Genomic DNA, 21,277 nt, shown 5'->3' with positions numbered 1-21,277 from the left:
TGTGTGAGACCGTCTCACCATGAGACATGTCGGGTCGGGTCGGGTCAATATGCAAATGTGACACTTATATGCACAAATGTCATACTTATATGCTCAAATGTAATACTAATCATGAATAAAATTTTTATTACTTATTAGGGTAAATTTAATACTTTTAAGGGAAAGTACAATACTTTTACATTTCGATTTAAAAGTATTACATTTTTCCTCAAAAGTATTATATTTGCCCTTATAAGTAAGAGGTACTTGTCAACATTACTTATTATGAAAAATGTATTACTTTTTATCTTATAAGTAACAAAAATTGTATTTTTGATTAGTGTTATATTTGAGCATAAAAGTGTGAGATTTGCACATATAAGTATGACATTTGCATGGTGCTTTGACCCGACCCGACCCGTCTCACGAATAAGGATCCGTGAGACGGTCTCACACAAGTGTGACCCATCAAGTAGTTACTTTTAATTTCAGACGTATTAAATATTGAAAATAAATAATTTTTATATTGCTTTATTTTCATCTTATAAATATAAGAAAAGTAATATTTGCAAATCACCCTCATCATTTTCTAGCAAATTATATAGTAGACCATAATCTACATTGTAAGATGGATTACTGATAAATGTTCATTTTTAGTATACTAAACTAAAAATGAACTTGCAATACACTAAAAAATCAACTTTCAGTATACTAAAAGAGTCTAAACTAAAAGCAAATGCATAGAAAGCACATGTCAAAGAAACAAGACTTGGAGACAATCCAAATCAAGTTAGTCAAATTGCATATTTAATAAGGCCAACTCCAACGGACACCAAATCAGCAAAAAAAACAAAAACTGCATCCCACCATGGCACCATCCCACCAAATTTTGCTTCTCCAATATAATGTGCAGCACCATATCGCCAAAACACCAAAATATTTGGTGTTAATGAACAATGCCGCACCATATATGGTGCGACACTGTTCATCCGCTGCAAATATAGGGAGGGGAGGAATGTACCATTTTGCCCTTGCTTCTTTTTTATAATTCCAAATGTATCCTTTATTTGTTTATATAAAATTTTAGTAATTTGTAAAATATTTATATTTAAAGTTTGTATTATTAAATATAAATTATACCATTTTAAAGATCTCATTGAGACGATCGAAACAAGACTAATATTGAATATATATTAATTAAAAGAGAAAATTGTCATTTTGGTCCACTGACTATAGGGGTCCTATTAATTTTCATCCATGACTTTCAAAAGTGTTAATTGCATACCACGACTTTTCAATTTGTATCAATTTTGGTCACTTCGGCCAAATTTCGCCAGAAAATCATAAGCTCTAAAATAATGAGGGTATTTTAGACATTTCACATCTATTTTCTTCTTCTCCGGTGAACCCTTCTTCTCCGGCGAATCCTTCTTCTTCGGCAAAGCCAATTGGATACGGCAGCGGCGGAGAAGCGAGAGAACCACCGTCCTCACCTCCAGAATCGCCATTCTGGCGACTGTTAACACTAAAAAATTGAGTCGACGACCTGCTCTGCCCCGGGCGGAATAGAGTCCTGTCGTAACTTGCTCGCTTTTGTGGATCGGTGAGAATAGCATATGCGGCGTACACTCTGATGAAGTTTTCGTTCGACGATTCCCAACGAAAGCTAGACGCGACGTCCGGATGCAAAACCCTAGCCAATCTCCTGTACACAGCCTTGATTTCCTAACCAGTGGCGCCCGTCTGAATCTGCAAACTTCGTAGAGCGAGGCGTACGTGCGTGGCGGCGACGGCGAGTAAATGGATAGAATATGATTGGCCTCGCAGCTCATGCCGTAGTGATAACATCATCACCGGAAACACCATTTTGGTTCGCCGGAGAAGAAGAAAATAGATATGAAATGTCTAAAATACCCTCATTATTTTAAGGTTTATGATTTTCCGGCGAAATTTGGCCGAAGTGACCAAAATTGATACAAATTGAAAAGTCGTGGTATGTAATTAACACTATTAAAAGTCGTAGATGACAATTAATAAGACCCATATAGTCAGTTGACCAAAATGACAATTTACTCTAATTAAAATTTCAAATACATCAACTAAATTTTTAAAAATATTGTGGAATAAACTAAATTTTTAAAAATATTGTTAAATTCGCTTTTTTAAAATTATTAATGTTCTAAAAAATTAATGTTAATAAAAATTATTATTTACATCACAAGTTATATTGTATATTAAACTAATTTAAGTTTGAAGTAAATTATATTAAACTAATTAAATTTGAATTAATAATTGAGAAATCAAATTATTTTAGTGTAGAAATTTGGTGTTTTGGTGTAAATGGATTGGAGATGAATAAAATTTAGTGTAAAAATATGTTGAGAATACTCATGTTAATGTGATATTTAGTGAAGAAATTTGGTGTTTTGGTGTATGGTAAGTTGGATTTGCTCTAACAACAAAGTTACAAATTTAATTATCAATGTAAACGATTTATTTACAAAATTTAATTAATACATATCCTTAAATAATAATTACGAAAATAATTAGTGATCTAGCGGCCCATGAGTACACAGTAGAAGGATTGTCGTTTTCCTGTTATATCAATCATTCCATTATTGGACGGTATTGGGAGGGCGGATCGTCACGTCACTTTTTTAGACTCCGCGGCATGCATACACGTGGCCTTACGTTGGCGATTTGACAGCTTGGCCTCATATTTACTTTAACTTTTTTTTTTTTTTTTTTTGAAAAATATTTACTTTAACTTAACAAAACACAAACGTGCTAAATGCCAACCATGGTCCACGGAGTTAGTGCTAATTTTGCTTGATACTAATTTCGTGTGTAAAATATATATATTTTTATTATTACAAATATATTTATTATTAATTATGTATTTGATTGTTGAAAAAAGCGATATTTGGATGTAATAAAACACAAGGAAAAGTGAGAATTAACAATGATAACACTTCATGCATGAATTTAATATATTTTTCTATCAATTTGTTTTATTATAACCTTATATAAACAACATATGTCTCAAATAAAACTTGTAAAATACTTAAATATAAGAAGTTGAATGAATCACTTAGGCTGCAAGGAGTGATTCAACAATATAATGGAGGAAAAAGTGAGGAAGTTGTCTTAGAATAATTTAAAAAAAAATTGTATTCCACCCCTAAAAACTCAAGAAAGAATAATAATAATGGTGATATTAATTAAAACCATCTTAGACATGGAAGTTATGGGAAATTATTAAGAAGTTTAAAACTTCAATTACCATTCACTACTCCCATAAATAATATAATAATTCCGGTATTGACCAAAACCTAGCACTTGGCGGTTGAGAGATTGTTGGCTGGTTGGCCAAAGTCTAGCACTCAGTGGTTAGGAGATTATTGGCTGGTAAAAGACTTAAAAGGTCAAGTTTGGAACTCAACGTCTTGAAAATGTGATGGCGGTTTATAAAAAATTAAAGTTGCGTCTTCGCTATTAATTATAGTTTTTGGTGTAGTGGTAAACGCTTAATCCTAACACTATCAATATATTCTCCAAACATCACGTAAACTTTTAGAGAACATCATATATTAATTTCAAAAAAAAATTGATCAACCTTAAAAGAATTTAATTTATCTTCTGAAGTATGAATTAGAACAAAGAAGATTAATTATTCTTCTCAATAAACAACAAGATCAAGATAACCAACATTCTTGATCTACAAATAATAAAATTCCTACCAATTTAAAATAATATGTTTACACCACAACATCATAATATTATTTAAGTTTTTGATACGGAGTAGTATTATCTTAAACATTTAAGTACTCCATTAATATATAAATCTCTAGCTTGATGATAATGAACAAAATCGATCCTCATCCATGTTCTTTTAACGAGGTTTTCTCCGCACCTTGTGACCCTAGCCGGCAAAGAACCACAAGGAGGTAAACCAGCCTAGCAGGTTCCCCATAACTGACCGGCTCAAACTCAAAGGTTTGAGGATCAAACCTCCAACCTCTCGGCGGTAGGTAGAGCACTCTTACCACCTGAGCTGTCCTTACATACGATCCTCATCCATGTTGCATGGGCAGTTGGCAGCCCCAAATCTTTCGCCAAATAATGCAACAACAACCTTCAGGCTTTTTCATTAGTTCAATGGGTAGGCAGTTGTAATGGGTTGGATCCAACTTCCAACACCAATAGTTCAATATTCTAATTATCAATTGTCACCTAGTAAAGTGGGGCGGATATAATTAACCTTATAAGATTCGTTATCTAGTTTCACTTTGTTAATTATAAAGAATTTGAAAAGTTCGTGTTAGAGGTTAATGGAATTTGATCGGAGATGGTGAATTTAAAGAGGGGAAAGATTGTTGTTCATGTTGTGGATGGTGTATTAATGGATGTCAAGTTTGAGTGGTCTGTTCGCTCATATTTTAGTGAAAAAAGATTTATTTTTGTGTATGTTTAATTTCTGACAAATCTTGAGGTTTTCATCAATTTAGCTTCATTCTCATATAATTGCCAAAGACATTGTAGTCTAATGGCACCCGGTTTACACTCCCACATGGAAGAGAGTGGGTTCGAGTCTCTGTGGAGTCAATTGTTGACTTTTTGTGTATATATCAATTTATTCATCCCTACACTTGTCTTGCAACTGAAAATATTTTATTGTTAGGTAAAAAAGTTTTTTTTTTTTTATTGAATTGTGTATTAACTATTAACTAATAATGTACTATACATAATTACCGGTGAGATGAAAGACACATCAAAATTTGGATGTTTATTACTAATATTATAACTCATGTGCAATACTATTATAATAGTATATATTTTAACAACTCACCATACCAAACCATTGTGTATATAAAGGGATCATCAATGCAACACGAGGTTGTATAGCCACTTCTCAATCTTCTCCATTATTCTCAGCGCACTCTCTCTCTGGTCTCTTGCTTTAGCCTCTTGCAAAATAACCAACAATGGCTCCAATCCCCGGTGTAATGCCAATCGGTAACTACGTCTCTCTGTATGTAATGCTCCCGGTAAGCCAACATTATCATATTCAATTCTATACTTAATTAGTGTCAATTGTCCGGATTAGGGAAAAACATATGAATGTATAAAACTATGATCCAATTAAACTAAATTCAAATTTATCGTGTAATTTGGTTCATTTACATTACTGACTTACTGTTAATCAATCGATCTGAGTACACTTATAATTTTTTCTGTGGCGGGAAAGTTGGGAGTTGTGAATGCGGAGAATGTTTTCCCGGACAAGGAAAAGGTGGAAGATGAGCTGAAGCAGGTGAAAGCAGGGGGGTGCGATGGGGTGATGGTGGATGTGTGGTGGGGGATCATTGAGGCCAAAGGGCCAAAGCAGTACGATTGGTCTGCTTACAGGGAGTTATTCCAGTTGGTTAAGAAATGTGGGCTCAAAATCCAGGCGATCATGTCTTTCCACCAATGCGGCGGCAATGTCGGCGACGCCGTCTTCATCCCCATCCCTCAATGGATTCTCCAAATCGGCGACAAAAACCCCGATATCTTCTACACCAACCGGGCCGGCAATAGAAACCAGGAGTACCTCTCTCTCGCCGTCGACAATCAATGTCTCTTCCAGGGCCGCACGGCTATCGAGGTAACTCTAATCTTATTATCAGTTTAAACTTGACTTAAACTTATTACTTTTAAGGGACCAAAAAAATTAGCAGTACTGAGTAGACCGTGACTCAAAACAGACAAAGGCTAAATAAACTAAGGGACCTAAGGGTCAATAAATTATTTTAAAGCATATATCAATTTTGGTCTCACTTAACAAAATGATAATTTTGGTTCACATGTCTTACAAATTTCATCCACGACTATTGTTTTAGTATCAATTTTCATCCATCATTATTATTTTAGTGTTAAAATTCATCACGACAGTCACCTATCCATTTAATCATGTCGAAATCTAAATTTATTAAGAGTATTTTGTTCTTTTCAACTTAAATCTCAATTTGAGCATGAATAAAGATATTTATGTCAAAGACCTTGTGATTAAGTGATACCCGGTGTCCCGATTAACACTCTCACATGGATGATGGAGTGAATTCGAGCCTCAGTGGAGGCAACTGTTGACTTGTTGTAAAAGGAATCTTAATTTGAGAATGACGAAAATACCCTTAATAATGTCATATTTCAACATGTTTTAAATGAAGGGTTGATCGGCGGTGTGATCAATTTTGACATTAAAATAATAGTTGAAAATTTATAGTAAAACAATAATCATGGATAAATTGGTAAGAATAACAATAGTTGAAAATTTATAGTAATTTATAGTAAAACAATAGTCATGGATAAATTAGTAAGACCGGCAGTGTGAGCAATTTTGACATTAAAATAATAGTTGAAAATTTATAGTAAAACAAAAATCATGGATAAATTGGTAAGAATAATAATAGTTGAAAATTTATAGTAAAACAATAGTCATGGATAAATTGGTAAAAATTAAATATGTGACCAAAATTGTCAGTTTGCTAATATTGGTGAAACTAAAATTGATATTTGCTGTATTATTTTAGCTGGAATCAAACTTATAACTTGTGTCATTGTCAAATTAATTTGTTACCAAATTGAACTTATTATTGATATGGTTGAGATGTACTTGTAGATGTACAGGGACTTCATGGAAAGTTTCAGAGATAATATGGCAGACTTTTTGAAGGGTGGAGATATTGTAGACATTGAAGTAGGGTGTGGGGCTGCCGGAGAGCTTCGGTATCCCTCGTATCCCGAGACTCAAGGATGGGTTTTTCCCGGCATCGGAGAATTTCAGGTCAGTCTTGATTTAGGCTTTACAAGTTACAACAATGGCGGATATGAGAATTGAATGATCATCGTATGTATTATAACTTTAATTTGTAGTGCTATGACAAGTACATGGTGGCAGACTGGAAGGCGGCTGTGAAGCAAGCGGGGAATGCAGATTGGGAGATGCCGGGAAAAGGCGCCGGGACTTACAACGACACGCCGGACAAGACGGAATTCTTCCGGCCAAACGGGACTTACAAGACGGATATGGGCAAGTTTTTCTTGACCTGGTACTCCAACAAGCTCATCATCCATGGCGATCAAGTCCTCGAAGAAGCCAACAAAGTTTTCGTTGGGCTCCGCGTCAACATAGCTGCCAAAGTACAGCTTTAAATTAATTTATTTCTCCATCTCACCCTCTTAATTAATTAATTAAATTACTCATCAGGTTTAGATGTATACGCAGGTTTCTGGGATTCACTGGTGGTACAACCATGTGAGCCATGCGGCGGAGCTCACCGCCGGATTCTACAATGTGGCGGGAAGAGACGGTTATCGGCCTATTGCGAGGATGCTGGCAAGGCACCATGCCACTCTAAACTTCACTTGCCTTGAGATGAGAGACTCCGAACAGCCTGCCGAGGCCAAGAGTGCTCCTCAAGAACTCGTTCAACAGGTACCATAACCAAAATTCTATAATACCAAAATGAATAAATAAAAGTAGTCCTGAAACTAGCATAGTGGTTGCTCACTTTACCTTAAGTTATGATCGGAAGTGGGGTTGGGTTTGATTGTATTGTGTTGGTGTAATTTGAGTACTACTAATGTAGTAAATACACCGAGATATATGAATATGCCTAAGTATCGTCTAGGTTCACGTATACAAGCTTAGGTAAACGTGACAGTGGGCCGGATGATCCCAAACTTATAGTAGGTTTGAGTAAAAGTTCAAAAATCACTCCTCAAAGCATTTAATGCGCCTTATATAGAGGTGAGGGGGGACACATGTCGGGAACTCGGCATGCTAGCTAGACACGTGTTTCACATGTATTTGGAGAGGTCGGGAGCTATGCTGATACGTCCACATGCAAGGAGATGCCTGACGAGTCCTACTGTGATGTGACGAGTATAATGTAATTAGTCACGCTTGTCTTTTAGCATAAAATGTTGTCCCATCAGAATAACTGGTATGGGCATTAAGGTTGGGAGTTCCCGAGCTCAGGGCGAATTGTGTAATCGATAATCATAAAAGAATGTGTTTATCCACTGACTTGGGTCAGATCATAACCAGATGGTGTCAAATGTGGTCGGGAAATGTCTTTCATGAAATACATAACACATGCATGCCGAGCAGATATATGGTTATATGCCAGAGGGATATCTCCTATTAACAACCTAACAATCCTAACATTGATTTTTATCAAAAGCATAGTGCAATATTAATATTAACAAGAATGATACTAGGTATAAAATAGGGACAATCCAGTCAAGTTGGTCAAACTATTCGCTTAAGTTCACTATGTACAATCTAGCTGGTTTATTTCCTGGCGATCTTTTAGTTACTTCCAACATGCTAATTAAAGTTGAGTTGAATGATTGTGCAGGTGTTGAGCAGCGGATGGAAAGAGTATATCGATGTGGCAGGTGAGAATGCACTGCCAAGATATGATGCCACGGCATACAACCAAATGCTTCTGAACGTCAGGCCAAACGGCGTCAACCTTAACGGCCCTCCCAAGCTCAAGATGTCTGGCTTGACATATCTCCGTTTGTCCGACGATCTGTTACAGACAGACAACTTCGAACTCTTCAAGAAATTCGTCAAGAAGATGCACGCTGATCTGGTCACCATTAATTATTATATTTGTTTAAATCTCCAAACAAAATTTAATCAAAAGACTGATTACATTAATTAACAATCTTATGTAGTATGGAATAATAATAATAATAATAATAATAATATTGTTTAAATAATTTTCAGGATCCATCCCCGAACGCTATCTCTCCGGCGGTGTTGGAGAGATCAAACTCGGCGATCACCATTGATGAACTGATGGAAGCCACGAAAGGAAGCAGTCCATTCCCGTGGTATGACGTCACAGACATACCGGTGGATGGCTCAAACCCGTTTGATTGATTAGGATGACATCACCCTCCTCCCTGGACACTACTGCATGTGGAACAATAAATTAATAAATATTATACATAAATGAATAATCCAGCTTTCAGTGCGGAAGGTGAAGGAGGAGCAGAGAAGGTAGTGTTTGGATAATGTTGAGGAATTAATAAGAAATGGACTTGAGATGTTGTGCAAGCCATTCATTAGTACGTAGCTTCGTATATGAATTATGAAGCTAAGAGCCTAAGAATGTTGTCTAATAATTACAATTATAATAATAATATGTCAAGTAATTTGTGATTTTATGACATCAATGTTATAAATATTACTAATAATAACTTAGAGTGTATTCAAAAATTGTTATATTCTATTTTAATAATTTAAATTTCATGATCGTTACATGTTAATTTAAGAACACAAAATTATCTTATTCTAAAATAGATGACCAAGAAAATAAAACGTAATTTTCGTACTTAAAAAATAAAATATTTATACTAACTCGTATACCCGTGGGTATAATATTTATTTCTTGTCTCAATATAGAGGTTAGACTTTTATTTACTGCGTAGTATCTGTTCATAACTACTTTCTCAATCTAATGAAATACAAAAGTCAATATTACATCTATCTCCTTCCATATAAGGGTGCAACCAAGTATAGACCACAAGGTCTTTGGTGCTCACTTTAAAAAGTTTTAGGGAAAATTGTAAATTTTGTCCCTCAATAATATGCCAATTATCAATGTCACCCCTGAATTATTAGTGGTGTAAATGTTACCCCTCAATTTTTAAAAAGGTACATATATTGCTCCTCTCGTAACGAAGGAGGGGCAATATTTACACCACGGGAGGGGCAATATATATACCATTTTTAAAAATTGAGGGGCAATATTTACACCACTAATAATTCAGGGGTGACATTGATAATTGGCATATTATGGAGGTGCATAAATTACAATTTTCCCAAAGTTTTAAATCTCACATTATTATTGATGAGACTCAATTCTCTATATTTCTTCTCAAATTTTAGCCCTCCATGTCCATGGTGACACTATATTATTATTGTTGATACGGGGAAGGATTGGCACCACATTTCTAACGGCTCATCAGTCATCACTCACCAAGAAGCTTTGAGAATTGGGATTGCAGCGAAAGTGCAGCTCAAAAGCATGATTAATGTCTACTTATCTCTTCACAGACCTCTCCAATTGAATTCTTCGCCCTACTTTTTTAATCCTACCGCAAGAAGGACACAGTCCTGCACTATTCCATCCCACCCGCTCCTCGCTCTTTCTGGGTTGCCATCCCTTTCCGCCCGGCAAAAATTTGCTAGGAAACGACGTCGCTTCACTTCTTTTGCATCCACCTTGGAGCTCCCACTTCTTCCCTTTCCTTTAGACCAGGTAATTGATCTTATTTTCAATTTCTTTTGTTTTTTAATGGAAATCCCATTTCTTGAATTTTGTGTGTGTGTGTGGGAATAATGTATGATTGTTGTAACTTCAACTTTCTTCCCTTGTGCAGACACTTATCCCTTCAGAGACCAAGACACTTCACTTGTACGAAGCCAGATACCTAGCTCTGCTAGATGAGGTTATGCTTCTACATTCATCTAACTGTGGTTAATTATGGGCTTGTTATGGTTAATTGTGTTGGCTTAGTATTTTTTTGATGACAGAGGCAACCTACGTCACTATCTGAGTTTGTGCACTGAGTAAACCACTATATGAAGATGTGCATTGAGTAAACTCGGACTTGTGATCTGAGTAAACCACTATATAAGGGTGTGCACTAAGTAAACTCAGGCTTGTGATCCTAGGTGGCAAAGGACTACTAAATTAGGTTGCCCATAGAGCGGCTTTAATCAAGGGAGATCAATAAGCCGCACCAACTAGGAGTGGAACTTGTAACCTTGTGGTTACTAAGTCAACAGCCTAACCAACTTGATTCGGGTTGCCCACTTTGGCTTAGTATTTTTTTTATGACGAGGCAACCCGAAGTTACTATATGAGGGTGTGCATTGAGTAAATTCGGGCTTGTAACCCTAGTTGGCAAAGGACTACTAAATTAGGTTGCCCATTGCTGCTTGGCTTTAATCAAGAAGATCAATAAGCCGCTCCAACTAGGAGTTGAACTTGTAAGCTTGTGGTTACTAAGCAAACAACCTAACCAACTTGATTAGGGTTCCCACTTTGGCTTAGTATTTGTTGGTAGTACCCAATTCTGTTTATTTTATCTAACTGAGCATGGGGTTTGTTGTGCTCAATAGAAGTAATTGACTCGGAACCCAAATTCTGCATTAAATTGAATGTAAAGATAATAGCACATGATTTCAACTAACGCATTCTATACCTACAGTTAACAATTTATGTACATGTAAACAAATAACTTGATAATTGCTAACACATAATATGATAGCTACAAGTACAGAAATTATCAACTGTAGATACAGAATGTATCAACTACAAATACAAAATCTGAATGTAATTTTTGGACCAAGGTCTACAATGCAAGGTAGACCCTGATCCATGGTATAATTTGCCCATGATGGGTGATATTTTGCCCATTACATGGGATTCACCCAAGTCGGTATGTAATTTGGTGGTAAGTTATACTATTTCTGCACAATAACTGGTTTTGAATCCTACTGCCCCATCCCCATCAGATGTACCTAAAACAAAAAGGTGTAATCCTTGATTTATTTTAGGGAAGGTGATTGGTTAATTTGCTTCTTACTGTGTCTAACCAAAAAGAGCTCTTCTCTACCTTTTTTTTTTGCAGTCTCTATTTAGGAAAGAGAAGCTATTTGTACACTTTGTGTTGGATCCTATTGCAATTAATGATACATCTGGAGAAGCGTCATTTGCAGCCAGATATTGTTGCTTAGTTGTTATAGAGAAAGTAAGCTTTGACACTTATATAGATGATGAAACTAGCAAATGATACTGATAAATCATCAATTCCTGTCACTGCTTTTCAGGTTGAGCGCTTAGATGTTGGCGCATTTGTCTCTATAAGAGGCATAGGCCGTGTCAAGATTGTGCAATTTGTGCAGGTGAATTATCATTGCTTGATTTATACATTGTTTGTTTAAGCTGAATAATAGAATTTCAAAGTTGAAAGTATAGCCCGATTGTTTGACATGTCTGAACTTTTTTTCGAGGTGTGAATTTATTTATTCTCAATGAATGATTTTTAAGAACTCGAAGTTTCATAAACTAAAGGAATATGGCAGCCAGGTAATTTTAGCAATTCTAAGCACTGTATGGATGGAAATGAAGCTAGCACCAAGATAGTAAATGACGGGAACAATGTCTTAGAGTGTCGTAACTGTGATTTTTATGTTATCATGAAGTTATTTTGCTTACAGTCCTAATATCTATACAGGTCTTTACTTTGGCATAATTTGTAGGCAGAACCATACTTGAGGGGCATGGTCATACCATTTCAAGATAACATTCCACTCACTGTTACAGATATAAGTTCCAAAGTTTCAGAGTTGAAGGAATCCATTGGCAGTTTGAATAGTATAGAAATAAAGCTGAAGGTAAATATCCAACCTCTACATTGTCCCTTAAGTTTTTTTTTTTAAACATTCAAGTGAAACTAGTATATGGTCACTTTTCTGATTCTTATTTAAATTCTCTTACTTGTTAAGTGTTTCTTTTGAGTGGCAAGAAAAACCTGCAACCACTACTCGAGGGTGTGGACTAGGTAGACCCCGCCTTGTGGCCCTAACTGGCAAAGGACCACTAGGAGCTAAGGTAAACCTGCCTGGGTTGCCCATAGCTGACCACTTCAAACCAAGAAGGCCAATAGACCACTCCCATTAGGAGTCGAATTTGTAACCTTGTGGTTACCAAGTTAACAGACTGATCAACTTGGCTAGGGTTACCTCTTGTTATAAAGTGTATTGTATCGCTGAATGTTCTTTTTGGGGTTTTTTTTTATGGTAACTAAGTTAACTTGTACTTTTATAGGCCCCGAAAGAAGAATTGTTGCAAACAATGACTGCCAACTCTATAGGGTGGGTCAAGAAGGCATCTTTACTCGATTGTGACAGCAATTTCATTCCATCCATGGCTGAGCTTGTGTCCTTTGCAGCACTCCAACCTGTTTCAGGTATGTTGCTAGCTTTTGGAGTTTCTCGTTCTCTATTAAATAGCCATTATTTTTAAATTCATACAAGATGGAGATTCTTGTCAGAGATGAAGGAAATTGCATCATATCATGCATGCATAGTACACTGTCCCATGTATAGACAAAGATCAATAATTGGAAATTCCATTTTTGCAAGTCTTTGAAGAGTAAAGATGGCAGGCTGCTATCATATCGCATTTCATCAAGTAACTATCATATCGTAACATTGGAAAGGAACAAAGTAAAAGTTTGGTTTTCAGAAAAATTAAAGCACACGATCGAGTCTTAATAGTAATTCCGTGTTTTTTCCTGGTATAACAGGAGCAAGCCAATCCGATCTGGTGAAATTGCAGAAGGAGAAGCTAAGAGCAATGCGCATCAAAGACACAATGGAGAGGCTAGACTTGTCGTCCAGATACGTGAGAGATAATATTTCCCTGGTCGCTGCAAAACTCGCGATTCAATCTTTAGATTCCCCCTCTTCATAATGTGGATTGAATGCCTGCAAAAATCAGCCATCAATCTCAGCAAAACTATTTGAGAAAGAGAGAAATATAATGTCGCAAGATTGGAATTGTTTGGCATAACCGCATAACTGTTGAAACATATTTACAATCCTAAGGCAATATGTTAAGGAAACAACATTTGATTATTTGTTGAACATTATTGTTTACATTTTTCCACAAATGTACAAGTTGTAATAAGTGATAAAGTATGCATATCCTGCATTAAATGACACATTAGCACATCAAATTCTAAGGTATAATGTACATTATTCTAACACATTATCTTATCCCAAAAGTTTCATTATCCAACACATAATTTACATTATTCTAACACATAAAACACGTTATTCTAATACATAATGAACGTTATGTGTTAAATATATTATTCTAACTTATAAAATTCAACTGTGTCGTTTAAGATTGTGATCCACACACCTGTGTAATTTTTCTATTAGCATTACATCGTATATGTTTCTATAATTGTATTCTATTCATATTAATAAATATTATTATTATTATTTGAGGCCCAAAATCTTGAAGGAAGAGATATTTTTTGAGGAGATATTTTGGCATGCAACTAGAAGTAGGAATTTCTGTTTTGTTGTGAGTTGTGACAACTGACATGAGCAATTGAGCGATCAGCTTTCACAACGAACTCAAAAGATTGGAGAATAACAAAAAATGGCTATGGCGGCCATGGGGTCGGCTCCCTTGTTCACTGCTCCTGAAACTATAAAAGCGCCATTTCTAAAACCACTTCCTACCCCTCCAGCTCTTTCGCTCTCTGTACGTTTTCCTTTTTTCCTCTGTTTTTTTTTTTCTTTTTAAATTTATACTCTCGTTCAATTATATGCAGTTATACAGGCTAACCCTAATGGGGCTTTGCTTACTTGTTTGATTTATGGATTAACTGTTAAATTTCTCATTGAAACCTCCGTTTTCGTCTTGTATTAAAGTCCAATTTGTTGTCTGTTTTCTGGAATCTCCATTTTTGTTGTGCTTAATCGGTAGAATTTCTCCCAGAAAAATGCTATTTGTACCAAAAACTCCATTCTTAGATAAGGAGAACCTTTGCTAAAGTATCTAGATTCTGAAGTTGCTATCAACTTCAGAACTTTTGAGCTTAAATTTTACTGCAATATCTCAAGCTTCAGTTATTGAGAAGCAATGGCAAATTTACTGCAATATCTCTTTCTAAAAATGAGAAAAAAAAAAGGAGAAGAGATTGTAGTCATATTAATTAAATCTTAGTGCAATATCTCAAGCTTCATTTATTGAGAAGCAATGGCAAATTTACTGCAATATCTCTTTCTAAAAAAAAAAAAAAAGGAGAGAAGATATTGTAGTCATATTAATTAAATTGCTTCTCATATTTGCAGTAATATGTTCATATGCATGCTATTCTTCTTTGGCAATGGCAACTTCTGACTCTCAAGCTTCAGTTATTGTCCAGAGAAGCAATGTAAACTGCTGGGGCGCGTCTTTGTCTTTCACAAAGACTAAGAAACATAATGTGTGTTGTTGCCAAGTAAAATTAGAGGATGAGGCTTGTGAACTAGTCAATGGAGTGGAGCTGTCGATAGGGGATGAAGGTGATAGCATCGACGCTTATCTTTTGACGGCTGTCAAGAACAACAATGGGACTGGCATATTGCTTTTATCTGATGTTTTTGGGTTTGAAGACTCGTTTACCAGAGATTTTGCATACCGTGTTGCTTGCAATGGTTACAAGTAAGCCCTTCCATCTCGTTATATCTCTACTTGGAGCTCAATTTTATTACTGAAGCTAGTAGAATAGCATGCATATGAACTTTATTCACCTAGAATCTTTATCCCGTCACTAAAGAAAGAGGTACTCAACGGCCATATATTTCATTTTGCATTGTCCTTTCACTCACTCTGGATTTTGCTTATACTACGTAGTAGATATTACTTGAGCGTATGAAGAAGCAACAGCAAAATGAACTGTTATCGCTTGATCATTCTATAATGTAGTTTTCTTCTAAGAAACTAAGAAAGTTCCAGATTTTGGAGTAATATAGCAAATTATACAGTGGACCCCGACTTTCATGATGCAAGATGAACGGGATACTTGTTCATTTTTAGTAGATTTGTTATACTTCAAAACAAGTTTATTTGATATTGGAGTAGTATTGGACCACTTATCTCTAAGTTTTTTTTTTAATGGTGCAGTGTCCTAGTGCCGGACTTGTTTCGTGGAGATCCATGGGGAAAGGACCGCCCTGATGCATCATTTGAACAGTGGATTGGTAAACAAGACAGAAATCGGGTTATAAAGGACACTTTTACATCAGTAGAATGGATGGTCAATGAATTTGTAGCTGCAGGGATTTCAAAGAAGCTTGGTGTGATTGGATTTTGCTATGGGGGCAGCCTAACATTAGACATTCTTGCAAAAGACCAGGGCTCCTTATTTGGTGCTGGGATCTCATTCTATGGCACAAGGATAAACACCTCTCTCTCTACTAAAATAAAATCACCCCTGCTGCTAATCTCCGGCAATGATGATCCACATTGCCCGGTTAGTGTACTCAACAATGTAGCTGAAAATGTTGAGAAGAGTAAAGTGGTGGTTTTTAAGGGAAGGGGTCATGGTTTTGTCCACAGACCTCAGTCTCCTGAAGAAGACAGAGATGCAGAAGAGGCTTTTGTGATCATGCGAAGTTGGCTCAATGATTTCTTGCTTGAACAAAATTGACAATGGTTTTAGATTGTATAACTGGCAGTTATTTGTAACCTAAGGAATAATATATTTCTTTCCGTTGTGAATTCTTGGTTTATTATATCTTTTTTTTTTTTTGGTACCCAAAAGGAAATGCAAGAAGAAGATGGTTTTCCAAAGCCTCTGAGGGGCCAATGAAGAAATTATTACCTTTACCTATTGAACTTTAGTTGGTAAATAGAATTACAGACAAAAAAGCCAGAGGCGTTTATGATAAGTAACTTCGTGGCTTTGAACAATCTAATTAACCTTTCAAAATAATCCTGCAATAATGAAAGGCAAGAGCCACTGAACAGACAAGGGTGAACAACAATCTCATCAAGTTTGAAAAAACTGGTGTGAAACCCGTGCAGGAAGAGGACTTCATTCCTGCTCGGTACTCACCTGCACAAAGGAAGATATTAACATGATTGCATAACAAAGCAAAACAATGCAAGAGCAAACAGTAAAAACACAAAAGGCATTGTAAATAAAGGTTTAGAAACAACTATGAATTTATTGCCTTTACGAAACCTTGTAAGCCATTCTACAAAAAATATGATTCAAAATTTTGCATTTTTGCACAGTAAGACTAAGAGAATGGTGAACCTTCTAGATGGTTAATAATATTTCTACTCCAGACTCCAACTAATCTTTCACATTTATTCAGGTGCAAAGGAGAAGAGATGTTATTCGATTATGAGCTAAAAGGGATCAGAAGAACGTAAAAATAAAAGATTTTCAATTCCACAACAGTTCTAGCAACCCTTGCCATACTCATGTGCCACACAAGTAGGGAAATTTTTATTCCCCATATATACACATTTATTTAAAGAAACCCTAGCCTCATTCCCTTCTTTGATGCCTCGCTTCTCTACTTATCACTCTCTCTCGCTCTCTCACAAAATCGACTTCTCTTTCTCAAATACTGAAAATCAACAGTGCTTGCTCTCAAAACAAACTAATTTGATTTCTTCCCCAACTACCCACTGTGTGTCGCCATCTTGGTGTTCGACCCCCACGCCTCCAATTCCAAGCTGGTAAATGTGGAGACTTTGGGCCTTGTAACACCATGAAGGCCAAGGCCCAAGGTGGAGGAGGTGATAGAAGTTACTTGGGAGAAAGGGATCCCTCTGTCACACCCACCCTTCTCTCATACCAGATATGTCATTCTTTCCCTCCCACTTACCATCACCTTTCATTCCACATTGCCACTGTCCACAATTAGGGAGATTGATGGTAAAAAACTCGACAACCACATCCAAGATCAGGTTTTCTGTTTTCTTTTTGTCTTTTTTTTTTTTTTTGAGTCTGAATTTTTTTAATGCATGTATGTGTGTGTTTACACATCACTGTAAAAGAATAGTGTCAGCACACTATATAAGAATGTTAGAAATATATATATTTGTGATCTATATATAATTGCAATATTGCATTATTAATGGTATTTTGTATATATAGTTCCTCTATTTTATTTTTGGATATGACTACATATTTTATTTAGTTGAACTGATCAAATAAATTGAAAGTTCCATTTTTGTATAAAAGAGCCACTCTAGTTTTAAATAAACCAGCTCATGTACACCATTCAAGAGAAGGAAAAGAAAAGAATCCAACAGTCCCAAGCCGATGCAATTCTTTTTCCTAAAGTCCAATTACAAGAACAAACAAGTTCACCAGTAATTTTAACTGCACTCAAAACATCAATGGACAAGAAACATATTCCATTGGTTGAAAGTTAAGATAATATTTCATTTGGTAGAAACATGATAACTATTCTTTGTACACACACTTAAAACTATTTTCCCCATCAAATTCATTTCTGTAAAGAGGTAAGCACCAAAAGCTTTGAAAGACTATGGGTTAGTATTGAATACAAGTAGAAATGGGGAATTCTAACATAGTAGTGATGTTACATCACTACTAGCACGTTGACGACAGATGGAAAGCATTTTCTCCTATGGTGCAGGGTGATACACCCCATGCATTTTGCCTAGTTACAGATCATCTCTTTGCAAGGCAGTAACGAGAAGTACCAGTAACATTACCTTTGAAGCATTAGAAACATGTGGAACTGGTAAACCTCCATCTTTTGCAAATTTGTAAGAGCATTCTGAGTATGCAGATCCAAGACCTGCTCCAGCACCAAAAGCTATAGCAGCCCAACGTGCCGCAGGACTCCCTGAAAAGACAGATCAAGCAAAGTTAAGAACCTTCTCTTTTAATAAGCCAAGTTTCCATTAAAGAGTGTGCAAATAAATTGAAGCAAGAATGGGATTCGGGAGTTCTTTTCTTAAAGCAAAAGATGCAAATTACTTAGGTTATTGAAGAAACTGCAGTTAATAACTAGCAGGCCACTGAGTTCCACCACCATTTATATCAACTACAATCAATGAACATGTCAATTCCACCAAATATTATAGATTAGTTGCTCATACATTGCTTACCAATGCCTGAAATTATGTACCAGTTGGAACATATACACTCAAGGTGTCCTTCTATTTTAATATCGTATACAAATCAGGAATCCATAAAATCCACCATCATCGAAATAGACACACAGAATCTAAACGTGCAACCAAAAGGCATTCACCTAACCACATTAAGCTAGTATATAAGCAGAACTTACCATTGCATTCAAACCAAAAAAAAAAAAAAAAATCATAGAAAAATATAGTTAATACGCCTACCATTGAGCCATAAATACAAAGATCCTACCATCAGAAGACAATATTTCAAAGCATTTCCATAGAAAACCAAATAATTTAAAAATTCTGGAAAAAATAAGGAGGTCGAAATGGAGGATGTGTTGAACAAAACTCACTGAATAAGAGGAGACCTCCAAAAGCACCGGCGAAGGAGTAGTAGACGCCGCGGCGGAGGGTCAAATCGAGGCATGCGTCCCATTTAGCGTTCAAATCGTACACCGGTGGCGGTACGTATTCCTTGTGCGCGTTGCTCTCTTCCGCCATTGCTGCAATTCCAAGCTCTCTCCCTCTAGATTGAAACAGGATTCGTGTCTCCGATTCTACTTTTCTCTTTCTTCGATTTGATCTTTTGCTTTCCCGTTCTCCTTAGGCAGAAATGCAGAATCAACCAAGTTACGCTTTGTGTCTCCGTGCGATAATGTAGAACTCATTGGACGTTGGTTTGCTCATTTGGGCTGATACTGGGCCTTAAATTCTATTAGGCCTTCCTTTTGAACAAAAAAATTATAGGCCCAATATTTTGTTGAACAAAAAAAATAATGTAGAATTTGGGCCTTCTACTTTTTGTTTCCTTGTTTTATATTTCCATACTATATAAACTATGACTAACTCACCTATATATGGATTTCATATCTTTAGCACATTTCTAAGTGGCATTAGAACTAGAATTTATGAATATGATTGTTTTGGTTTGCCCAGGACCTTGTGGTCCAGTGGCATCAAACCCTTCCTCAGTAGAGGCAATACTGATTCTTGTGCTTCAATAGGTTGAGAAAGTAGTTATGAACAGATACTGCATTGTAATAGAGTCAGTAGTATTAAAAAAAATGATTGTTTTGGTTTAAATAAGATATACTCTCTCTATCTTCGGTCCATTTTATGTATGAGTCTTGACTGAAATTATTTTAAATTCAAGTCAGATAAGAAATTTTAAATTTAAAAATGCTTAATAATTAATAAAAATAAATAAATAATAGTTTGTTTGACAAATAAATATTAAACAGGTAAAGGAGATTTTTTTAAAAAAATTTAATTGATCAAAAAAAAATTTCACTATAAAGATAAATATTCTTTAAAACATGACATGATTTCGATCAAAGGGTTTATGGATTATTATGTGGAAAAAAACATTGTTTGTAAATAATATGAGGAGGAAAAAAAAAATCATTTTCTTAAGTTGCTGTGCATTTAATGAAGGGTAGGATGCTTTATAGTAATGTGTAAATTGTGAGTAAGACAAACCGACATGGCGACATTGACGCTTGTTCACCGAATAAATTCCAGGAATTGGAGCTAGCAAAGATAGGTGCTGTATTATTTTATTTTATATTATTTGGACCGTTTTTAAACTATAGTAGACAGATACATATTTATTATTTAAATTTTATGTACTTATCATGCTTCTTAAATTTAAGTCGGTAAGTCGATTACTTTGTGATTGGTTTTAAGCAGACTCGTTAATTAAATTAAAAATATATATGTTATTTCAATTAACAATTTAAATTAAAAGTTAAACGGTATACATTTCTATTTTATATGTTATATGTTGAAGACTTAATTTGATTATACACATAATGGGTTTAAGCACCTACTGATATGGATGGTCTACCCACCGGTGGAAGTAGAGAGCGATGAATTTAGTAAAATCTTGACAAATTTCAACCCCATTGTCATCTCCATTTCATACTTGGTCAGAATGCTAAGTAATGGGTTACCTTCTTTTGTAGTTTTCCCATCCAATGCCAAAATATATTGTCCCGTTTTGGTAAAATAATTAACTTATCAGAAAGTTTTACTTTATTTGACCACTATTAGCTGTTTGATTTGGTTTAAAAATTAATATAAGTGTTTGATTAACTATTTTTTGTAACTCTAAAATGCTAAAATTTAAAAAGTTATTCAAATTAACATTTTCAATTAGTTTTTTGATAAAAGAAATTATACCAAACAGATATCAGTTAATAGCTAATTTACCAAATACTTTCTACAATCAGCTAATGTTATCAACTAGTCATACACTCTAACCCAATCAATTAACATCTACTTACCCACAAATTTTACTGTTGACCGCGGTCCACAATGCATGGAAGTTTAGGCATCAAAATGGTGTTGTTTCTTTTAATGAAAAGAAACGGCACCGGCTTCGCAAAAAAGTAACTTTTTGTGTATAACATATTTAGTTTCATTTTATATACACTGCAGTTTCCTTTTTGATTTAACTACAGTTTCATTCGACATTATACACTCAAATATGTGAAATTGTTATTCAGTTTCATTTTATATATACTGTAGTTTCATTACAA

At 35.3% G+C, this 21,277-nt stretch overlaps 4 protein-coding genes across 5 annotated transcripts; 3 read left to right on the top strand and 1 right to left on the bottom strand.

The window, feature by feature from the left end:
- Window positions 1-4,889: 4,889 nt before the first annotated feature.
- Window positions 4,890-9,256, top strand: LOC116001846 (beta-amylase). The gene is made up of 7 exons (XM_031241795.1): window positions 4,890-5,027; window positions 5,228-5,626; window positions 6,641-6,805; window positions 6,895-7,161; window positions 7,247-7,456; window positions 8,385-8,624; window positions 8,762-9,256. The coding sequence occupies exons 1-7, from the start codon at window positions 4,965-4,967 to the stop codon at window positions 8,915-8,917; spliced, it is 1,500 nt and encodes a 499-aa protein (XP_031097655.1). The 5' UTR covers window positions 4,890-4,964; the 3' UTR covers window positions 8,918-9,256.
- Window positions 9,257-9,935: 679 nt separating this feature from the next.
- LOC116001532 lies at window positions 9,936-13,823 on the top strand. The gene is made up of 7 exons (XM_031241412.1): window positions 9,936-10,301; window positions 10,423-10,491; window positions 11,680-11,799; window positions 11,879-11,953; window positions 12,311-12,445; window positions 12,879-13,020; window positions 13,360-13,823. Exons 1-7 carry the CDS (start codon window positions 10,068-10,070, stop codon window positions 13,524-13,526), a joined length of 942 nt encoding a protein of 313 aa, XP_031097272.1. The 5' UTR covers window positions 9,936-10,067; the 3' UTR covers window positions 13,527-13,823.
- A 314-nt stretch (window positions 13,824-14,137) lies between these two features.
- LOC116002432 (carboxymethylenebutenolidase homolog) lies at window positions 14,138-16,352 on the top strand. Of its 2 annotated transcripts, none has more exons than XM_031242571.1 (3): window positions 14,138-14,330; window positions 14,998-15,275; window positions 15,738-16,352. In XM_031242571.1, the coding sequence occupies exons 1-3, from the start codon at window positions 14,226-14,228 to the stop codon at window positions 16,261-16,263; spliced, it is 909 nt and encodes a 302-aa protein (XP_031098431.1). In that variant the 5' UTR covers window positions 14,138-14,225; the 3' UTR covers window positions 16,264-16,352. The 2 variants fall into 2 exon arrangements, with proteins under 2 accessions (XP_031098431.1, XP_031098432.1); XM_031242572.1 differs by having other exon boundaries at window positions 14,181-14,330; window positions 14,924-15,275.
- Window positions 16,353-16,416: 64 nt separating this feature from the next.
- On the bottom strand, window positions 16,417-19,366 carry LOC116002433 (MICOS complex subunit Mic10-like). Its single transcript, XM_031242573.1, has 3 exons — window positions 19,091-19,366; window positions 18,315-18,448; window positions 16,417-16,671 (listed from the first exon to the last, which is right to left on the bottom strand). Exons 1-3 carry the CDS (start codon window positions 19,236-19,238, stop codon window positions 16,651-16,653), a joined length of 303 nt encoding a protein of 100 aa, XP_031098433.1. The 5' UTR covers window positions 19,239-19,366; the 3' UTR covers window positions 16,417-16,650.
- Between the last annotated feature and the right edge of the window lie 1,911 nt (window positions 19,367-21,277).

The sequence above is a fragment of the Ipomoea triloba genome, chromosome 13 (assembly GCF_003576645.1).
Source record: "Ipomoea triloba cultivar NCNSP0323 chromosome 13, ASM357664v1".
NCBI classification, from domain to species: Eukaryota; Viridiplantae; Streptophyta; class Magnoliopsida; order Solanales; family Convolvulaceae; genus Ipomoea; species Ipomoea triloba.
Note: the sequence above shows the minus strand (reverse complement) of the source record. Positions and strands in the feature narration are given on the sequence as shown.

What these genes read in the sequence shown, in the direction of transcription:
- LOC116002433 (XM_031242573.1), bottom strand. Translation starts at nt 19,238, where the DNA reads ATGGCGGAAGAGAGCAACGCGCACAAGGAATACGTACCGCCACCGGTG. An exon ending in TGGAGGTCTCCTCTTATTCA is followed by an intron (nt 18,449 to 19,090) that starts GTGAGTTTTGTT and finishes CTGTCTTTTCAG; the next exon opens with GGAGTCCTGCGGCACGTTGG. An exon ending in ATGTTTCTAATGCTTCAAAG is followed by an intron (nt 16,672 to 18,314) that starts GTAATGTTACTG and finishes TCCTTTGTGCAG; the next exon opens with GTGAGTACCGAGCAGGAATG.
- LOC116002432 (XM_031242571.1), top strand. Translation starts at nt 14,226, where the DNA reads ATGGCTATGGCGGCCATGGGGTCGGCTCCCTTGTTCACTGCTCCTGAA. An exon ending in CTCCAGCTCTTTCGCTCTCT is followed by an intron (nt 14,331 to 14,997) that starts GTACGTTTTCCT and finishes GTTATTGTCCAG; the next exon opens with AGAAGCAATGTAAACTGCTG. An exon ending in GTTGCTTGCAATGGTTACAA is followed by an intron (nt 15,276 to 15,737) that starts GTAAGCCCTTCC and finishes TTAATGGTGCAG; the next exon opens with TGTCCTAGTGCCGGACTTGT.
- LOC116001846 (XM_031241795.1), top strand. Translation starts at nt 4,965, where the DNA reads ATGGCTCCAATCCCCGGTGTAATGCCAATCGGTAACTACGTCTCTCTG. An exon ending in AGGGCCGCACGGCTATCGAG is followed by an intron (nt 5,627 to 6,640) that starts GTAACTCTAATC and finishes ATGTACTTGTAG; the next exon opens with ATGTACAGGGACTTCATGGA. An exon ending in CCGGCATCGGAGAATTTCAG is followed by an intron (nt 6,806 to 6,894) that starts GTCAGTCTTGAT and finishes TTTAATTTGTAG; the next exon opens with TGCTATGACAAGTACATGGT.
- LOC116001532 (XM_031241412.1), top strand. Translation starts at nt 10,068, where the DNA reads ATGATTAATGTCTACTTATCTCTTCACAGACCTCTCCAATTGAATTCT. An exon ending in TTCCCTTTCCTTTAGACCAG is followed by an intron (nt 10,302 to 10,422) that starts GTAATTGATCTT and finishes TCCCTTGTGCAG; the next exon opens with ACACTTATCCCTTCAGAGAC. An exon ending in AGCACTCCAACCTGTTTCAG is followed by an intron (nt 13,021 to 13,359) that starts GTATGTTGCTAG and finishes CTGGTATAACAG; the next exon opens with GAGCAAGCCAATCCGATCTG.